The sequence below is a fragment of the Lethenteron reissneri genome, chromosome 44 (genome assembly GCF_015708825.2).
Source record: "Lethenteron reissneri isolate LAM-NWPU_2019-01 chromosome 44, ASM1570882v1, whole genome shotgun sequence".
NCBI lineage: Eukaryota > Metazoa > Chordata > Hyperoartia > Petromyzontiformes > Petromyzontidae > Lethenteron > Lethenteron reissneri.
The window spans coordinates 5,559,166-5,567,083 of record NC_083822.1 but is presented as its reverse complement, the minus strand read 5'-3'; the positions used below and the strand labels follow the sequence as shown (position 1 = coordinate 5,567,083).

Below are 7,918 nucleotides of genomic sequence, written 5' to 3'. Positions count from 1 at the left end.
GCTTTCATCTTCCCACCCGGTCAGCTGGGCAGCGGGTGGCCGAGGGGGTGAGTGTGGCGCCGACCCCCAGGTGTCTGGTCTTTGTTGGTTGGTGGTGAACCTCCGTCTCCTAAGACTCCTCCATCTGCGCAGATTCCTCAGCTCTGCTCCCTTATTTTGAGCATTTGAGGGCACCACTGACCCACATGATCATGGTGTCACCCCTGTCAGGCAAGTTTAAGGAGAGTTGTACCCGAACCCTGCGTCTCACTCCCTTCTGAAGCAGTTCAATTACGATCATCAAATACGCTAATCGATGATTGAATTAATTTGGAAGCGTACAGAAATTATATTAATAACACGGATCAGTGGAAAAATCGTATTCTTTCATTTATTTGATTATTGTTTTTTTCGTAACAGCTATTTTCATTGGAGTATGACAGGTGAGGGTATGCCTCCCCTGAGCGCACGTGCCAGTGATTAATATAATCACTAACAAATCAGTTTTTTTAACAAGAGAATGCAACATCAAAACACGTATTGTACATTTTATATTTCTCTATTTTTTCTTTAGAAAATCGGGGGATAGCGCGAACGCAGTCCCCCAGTACCACAAATTTTACAGTCGAGTTTCCCGCATTTGGGGAAATCGCAGGGGTCAACCCACCCGCAGTGCAATGGATGAGCCTCGCCCTGGGAGGACCACCTAAGTGATCATGGTGCCTCCCCTGTCAGGTAAGTATGAGTTGGGCTGCTCCCACTATCCCTATATGACTCAGAATCCTGCACCTTTACGCTATGGGCGCCTTTGAAGCTTTTACGTCTATACTTAAAAGTAAAAAATATATAAAAACACCGTCGTTTAAAAACCAAAAATAATACGTTAGGTAAAAAAACGCTTAATTGGAAAGTTAACATTTCGATAAGCTAAAGCATAATTTACGGAAAAAATTCCACAATAGCATTCTGGGTAATGTTGACTCAGCAGCAGTTGCCATATTAGAGGTTTCAACCCTCAGCTCCGGGAGTAATTGCAAACGTTTAAGCTAACATACTACGACCGAGGCTAGACTTTACTATTGATGCCATGGTATCATTTAGTTGTTCTTATTTACCACACTAGAGTAAGGGCATCATAAACTGATAGTACTCATAGCCAGCCACAGGGGACATTCAGGCTTGGCACTGAACTCACATGTCCGCCACGGTCACGAGGGCTTTTCGTGTGGCCACGTCGCCTCGTCAGATAAGTCGAGCAGCTACGAGCTGAACAGCAGAGGGCAGTGCATCACGGTTGTTGTCCAACCGTTATGCACTTCAAATGTCTCTCACAATGGTTGTAGCTCCATAAAGAGTTTAAAAGAAAAATATTGCTCAGCTTTACGCAAACCAACAAAAACTGAGAAGCCTTTTATACTGGTAGGAACGAAGTGGACCAGACCACCAATAGATTAATGTGTCCGTCCGTCCGTCCGTCCCTCCGTGTATCAACATCGCCCCCTACTGCAAACACTTGGCATGACTCTACAAAAACCTTTAGACTCAGTGACGCTTTCCTGGTAGCAACATCGCCCCCTACTGCAAACACTTGGCATGACACGTGTAACATTCCCTTATTCCCTGAGATAGCTTTTGATTAAAACCGTGAAATTAAATAAAGTGCGCGCGTTTCGTTAACATTAACGTGAGTAGCCGCGTGTAAGAGTTACATTTTAACGAGACGCGCGCAACTATAATGTTACTGAGGCCTAGTCCGTTAGCGCCTCGTATACAGCCTTAGGCTTTTGCGTGGCAAGGTATATTAAGCGTTTATATTAATATGTTTATAAAAAATTAATTGCACTTTCAACATTAACGCGAGTAGCCGCGTGTAAAGTTACATTTTAACGACAGGCGCGCGCTATAATCAGTAGTTTATAAACTGTATTAGTCACTTTAAAGTTACTAGTCATTCAGCGCCTCGTATACAGCCTTAGGCCTTTCCCGCATTAGGGGAAATCGCAGGGGTCAACCCACCCGCAGTGCAATGGGTGAGCCTCGCCCTGGGAGGACCACCTAAGTGATCATGGTGCCTCCCCTGTCAGGTAAGTATAAGTTGGGTTGCTCCCACTATCCCTATATGACCCAAAAGCCTGTACCTCTACTCTATGGGCTCTGAATATAAATGTCGTGCAATGTCATATTCTACTTGAATTAGCAATAACAGTTAAAATGCCTCTTGATAACAAAAGCAAGTTATGTTTCAAAGCGATTTAACCCGCACAGTTGCGAGGTTTTACACCATAAACATTGAACGGAAGCCCCAGACGCATTCTGGGAAATGCAAATCGCATAACGCGCCTTCATCGTACTTCTGCTTTTACTTAAAGTTCCGTAAGTTTATTTGTTTTTATTTGTTGAAGCTACGAGGTTTTTGAATTTAGGATCGTTTTTTTTTAAATCCTTTATATTAAGTTCACTTGCTTGCTTGCGCGCTTACGACCGTGCAAATCTTTCGGTCGTTTTTTAACCCACTTCCCGTGATCCAATCGAGCTGCATTTTGCACACAGACTCGTTGTGCGTGACAATTAATTTTCGTGAAAATTTTTTTCCAAAATTTTCCACTTTTTAGGAAAAAAATAATTTCATATTTTATTTAAAATACCAATGTGATAAAAATGAAACTCTTACTCAAGATAAACAGAAATGAATAATAAAATAAAACCGATGCCACGCATATAAAGGATTTATAGTGAAAAACTTTGTTTTTACGGGTTAAATTTTTGCTTGTTTGTTAGGATTGTTACGCGCCGTACTGTTGATTCACTTTTGCGGAAACGTGCTTCGGGGCCGTCCATAAATGACGTCACGCACCTAGGGGGGTGGGGGGTAAGACATTTGTGACGATGTGTGACCAGGGGGGTGGTTTGAGAAATGTGACGTCACATAAAAATGCGCAACTTTAAAAAAAAATAGACAACACGTTCTACTTAATTAGACTTTTTAGTATTTTTTTTCTCCTACAACATCAGAGTGCAGCGGCACATTAAATACGCACTACAATGACAATAGTTTAAAGCGATTTGAAGCATGTTTTATTTTTTTTGGGGCGAGGGGGGGGGGGCAGAGCTTTGTGACGTCATATTTGAGGGGGGGGGGGTCTGACTTTTTGTGACGATGGGGGAGGGGGGGGGGTCAAAAATCGTCGTCGAGTTGCATTTGGCTTTGCGGCTGCCGGACAAATCCATTGAAAGGTCGCGCGCTCCTTGCACGCGAGATGATTGGACACAAATGAGCCACTCAATGACCTCGCTGACCTCGTCGAGGAAAGATAAACCATCCCGGTCATCCTCGCAGAAGCAGCAGCAGCAGCGGCGGCTTTTTGACTCACCATCGAAGAGCAGAGACGGTGCCACTGAATCGCGCTCCTTTCAAATGCGCTTCTGCACCCGTCTGGAACGCTCTTCCCGATCTTAGGCAGCCACTGGAGCTGTATTTTTTAAAATTTAAACTGAAAACAAATTTATTTAGAACTGTTTTTTCACACGCTTTCATTTAACTCACTCTAGATGTGAAGCTTTCGTGACTGCAAGGATTCATACTCTTAGATTTTTTTCGGTAAAGTCACGTAAGTAAAGAAATTAAATTAAAATTAAAGTGGTTATTTTAATTTATTATTTTTTTTTTAAAATTTTTTTACCTACGTGACTTGACCGAAAAAACTTAAGAGTATTTAACTCACTCTGTTGTTGTAACCTCAAATCTTGGAACTCAATTTTATCCCACTTCCTAATGTGGTATCGATTGATAACTTGGTATACTTATGTCATACTGATGACAATACTATATTCTATCAAAAAAAATGAAAAATATATATTTTTAAACAATATTTTTTATATGTTATGTTTCGACTTGGGTCTAATTATCCACAGTCAATTGACGTTGGCTGTAATTGACCACGGCCACTTACGTTATGGGAAGCTTCGGGGCCACTTCCTGGAGTCGTGGAGTTCTGCCATTACTAGCACGGTACATTTAATAAAAGCGTGTTTAAAAAAAGTAAAAAAATATATTACTTATTTAAAATGTAAACTGAAAACAAATTTATTTAGAACTTTTTTGTGTTTACTTTGTTGTCCTTCCCTCCGCATCTCCGATTGGCACGGTTGGCTACGTACGGTGTGAAAGAAGTTCAACATACGGTGGGTGCACTTTGTTGTTGGGGATTAGGGATTCCTTACACTAAGCAAATGTAATTGCGGTGTTTTTTTGCAGCCGAGCGTCGTCTCCGAATATTGTCCGGGATGAGCGTCGGAAAGATGGTGAGTGGATGCAGCGGAATAGAAGGGGGTTGGGGGACGGGACATTACACCTCTCACGATGTTCTATAATGTGTAGTGAGCATCTAAACTGGTCCTGGGATTCCCGTTCTCCACATGGCATTGACCAGCATGGCGTTTGGTCAGACAACCACCACAGCTGTCACGGGGGCCCTTCTTCCGGCAGTCGATGGACAAGGGGGCTTCGAATGATTAGTTATACTTTAGTTACAATTGTCTTTGAGCTCCAAATGATGCTTTTTGTACTCCCAAGCACGGATATTTTCATTGTGTGCACTTTTCAGTTTGTATTCTTGGCCAGTGTCTTGTTCTGATCTTGGTTATAGCTGGAAGTATATACTCGTGTACGGTATAATTTTTGGTAAAATCTTGGCTTAAAGCTTTCGTGACTGCAGGAATTCATATTGAATTCATATTGCATATAGAATCAGTGTTTTTTTTTAATGCATTCTGACCACAATCATTGTGGTTAATGCAGACATGATTCCTTGTACAAAGGTTTCAGTTTGGTGTTTTAACATCTTAACACCTGTTTTGTTGCCAGAAAAATGGTAAAAACCTATTATTGGAATTAATATTCTTTGGGTCTTTTGGTAAAGTCACGTAGTAGATAGGTTCAAAGAGAATTACAAAAAAAACTACGTTTCGATGATGACTGCTTGTGTTGCGATCGAAACGTCGTAGTTTTGTCATTTTCTTTGAACCTATCTACGTGACTTTACCGAAAGCCCCAAAAAATATTGTTGGTAAAGTCCAAATTTCTCCAAACTCAAATGAATAATGAGGTACTGTAGTGTCCCTGCACCATTATAACTCATCAACCAGTGAGGAAAATGTCACATTCCCACGGTCGGGTTATCGTTTCACAGATCCTCCGACTACAGGATGTTTTTACAAAGTGGTAGTTCTTTCACCAGCCCCAGGAGGATGGGGGCGAGTCAACCATAGACCACGATTTTAACTTGCAACCTCAAATTGAGTTGAAGGTAACCATCAATCGCCATGGGAAGTCACCCCCCCTTGGCCACAGACACAAAACAAGCTTCCCAACACATTTACCATTACCATCATTTTTATTTAGGGTCAAAGCCCAAGTGGTCCCCACATGGTTGTTACAGGAAAATAATCTCCCCAAAGGTCGCCACACTCCATGTTATCACTAAATGACCACACATGGACATCAGGACCAGCAATTTGTCAAAACAGGTTCCCCGCTGTGGCATAAGCGATGGTGGTTATGGCCCGAAAACAAATTAAACAAAGAGAATCACACTGCTTGCCCTGGGCTAATGTAAATGGAACAAGAGTGTATATAACAAAAATTATAAAAACGGACTACAAAACCGTTTAATTTGTCTCAATAAGGCAACCACATAACAAGGCATCTCAATAGCGGCAAGGTGAGGTGTCCTTTGCATCATTAACAAGTGCAACAAGGTCACAGGATATATGGGAAGGAAGGCACTTATACAATTATAGACTGCGCACTTATATTATAAAGGGCCGCATTTTAAGTAGGCTTGTGTGTTCTTTTCAGAGCACAATACGAAACCCCGTTTGTATTACCTTGCATATGAGAAAGCGATATTGTTTAATGGACTATTATTTAATGATTGCTGCTCATAAAATATGGATATGCATAGCAGCAAAATAATAAAAGAAAACTAATGATGTGGTGGATGCTTACTGAAAATAACTCAAATAAAACTAATGTAAAATAAAAAAAGGCGACTTCAGACATTTGGACATTGTGGAGAGTAATATTAATGGTGTCGATAGTCCAAGACTAAATGGCTGCATTTAACAATGTTTAATATGACATGATTGGTTATTTGCTAATTGTCGATAATTTCCATTGCCCTGGTGACAAGCACCCCCATTACTTAATGACAACCATAAATCTATTTACCAATACCAAAGCAAAACATGAACAAACAGATAAAAAAACTAATTCTAGAATTCATACATAGATGTAAATGTATGTTATTGAAACAATAACTTTAGGAATGTTATTGTGTTAATGATTCATTGGAATTGGCGCATGATGTTTGAAGATAAAAACAAGAATGCTCTCGATCCTCACTTGAACTCATGACATCACATATCAAAGGTTGGGTTGGTGGTTGAGTTTGGTCACAATTGCATCATTTTGTGTAACGACTACAAATATCAATGACAATAACAAATGACCACAGTCCAAATAAATCCATATCCACATTTCCTACAAAGAATATCTGATTGTATAAAAGGATGCTTTTATCGTAATACAATTTTAACATCAACATATAAGCATACACCCAAGTAACCTGGTGATTTACGATCTAGTAAAGGAAAGAATGTAAGTATTTATTTAAGATCTATCTCACTTTCGCAATCTGTTGGTTCCAATTGGCTGGGTGGGTGTCAGGGGGCTCATGAATGGTTAATGAGGTGAGACCAACAAATTTTCCTTGCGTGAAAACCTTAATTAATCTTAATTTGCAGGCTGCGATTAAAATCCATGTTACAAGTCCTAGCTTCAAGTGCTTTAACACAGGTTTAATAGTAATCTAAGCCACCTGGGCCAGCACTCAAGCACATGTCATTCGCATTTTACCAAGAAGTTCATAATTCAGTGGCTGGGACACAGCTATCAGTGTTAAGGGTGGTGTGGTGGCTCAAGAGTGGGAAACAAGAGGTCAAAACACATGATTAAAAACACGATTGTTTTGATTTCCTTACACTCCAATTATTCTATTCGCTACACTCGGAGCCACTTTAATTGGGCTCTTATCCACAGGAGCTGCCATATCTTGCCACATGCTCTTTAACGAGTATTTGCCAGAGAGCAATCAAACTGAAATTCCATGCTCAATGTTTTACCAAGATGCTCATCGATATATTAGCCTATTGCTTTTGGATAATGACATCTCAATAAATTTGGGTCGCCGGTTAATTTTGTTGAAATAGACGGGGATATTAGACGAGCAAAGTTTACAAAACTAGCTGTTAGGTAATGTAAAAAAAACTTTAGTGGTGTTTTTATTGTTTAAGGATTTACAGCTCAAAGTGAAGTTAAGTGGTTATCATGGCCAGTGCCAGATCCTGCAACTGTCACACAGTCAACACTTGACCTCGAAAGTCCGCACTTAAATTATCACCACCACCCTTTGGTTTTTGGTTTATTGCCAGTCTCTGGGTGCCCACTCCAATGCTGTTATTATTAACTTTGATTTCAATGCAGCCATTCCACATCCCTCACTTTGATCGCGAGTCCCTGTGTGAGCTTGTGTGTGTATATGCCCATGTGTTTGTGTGTTTGTGTGCGTAGTGCATTCCCCCTCTCCTCCAGTAGGAACCCATTCACTCAGGCTTGGCATCTCCTCCCTGGATTTTGTCACCGCTAGTCTCATCGTCAGAAACTTCTGTCTCTGTGACGGATGAGACGACACGTCGCGTGATGCTCGTGAAGGTGTAGGGCCCGCGTCTGCACATACAGAGGGGGGAGGGGGAGAGGAGTGGGGAAGAAGGGGGAGGTGGAGCGAGAAGGGTCATTCAAAGAGCTACAACTCATGATTACTCGTGATAAATGACCAGCTCATTTGTAGTTGATCGCGAATCAATTATACGTTCACAATCA

At 41.0% G+C, this 7,918-nt stretch overlaps 1 protein-coding gene, 1 non-coding gene and 1 pseudogene across 2 annotated transcripts in view; all 3 read right to left on the bottom strand.

Annotated features, from left to right (window-relative positions):
- Window positions 1–558: 558 nt before the first annotated feature.
- Window positions 559–722, bottom strand: LOC133353727 (U1 spliceosomal RNA). The gene has a single exon (XR_009756456.1). It is a non-coding gene; the product is annotated as a U1 spliceosomal RNA (small nuclear RNA).
- A 1,219-nt stretch (window positions 723–1,941) lies between these two features.
- LOC133353736 (U1 spliceosomal RNA) lies at window positions 1,942–2,071 on the bottom strand (annotated as a pseudogene).
- Window positions 2,072–5,353: 3,282 nt separating this feature from the next.
- The window catches only part of LOC133353519 (myosin-10-like), a 107,419-nt gene continuing 104,854 nt past the window's right edge, over window positions 5,354–7,918 (bottom strand). Inside the window, 1 exon segment of the mRNA XM_061569822.1 lies at window positions 5,354–7,765. Coding sequence (XP_061425806.1) covers window positions 7,642–7,765 — 124 coding nt within the window. The 3' untranslated portion in view covers window positions 5,354–7,641.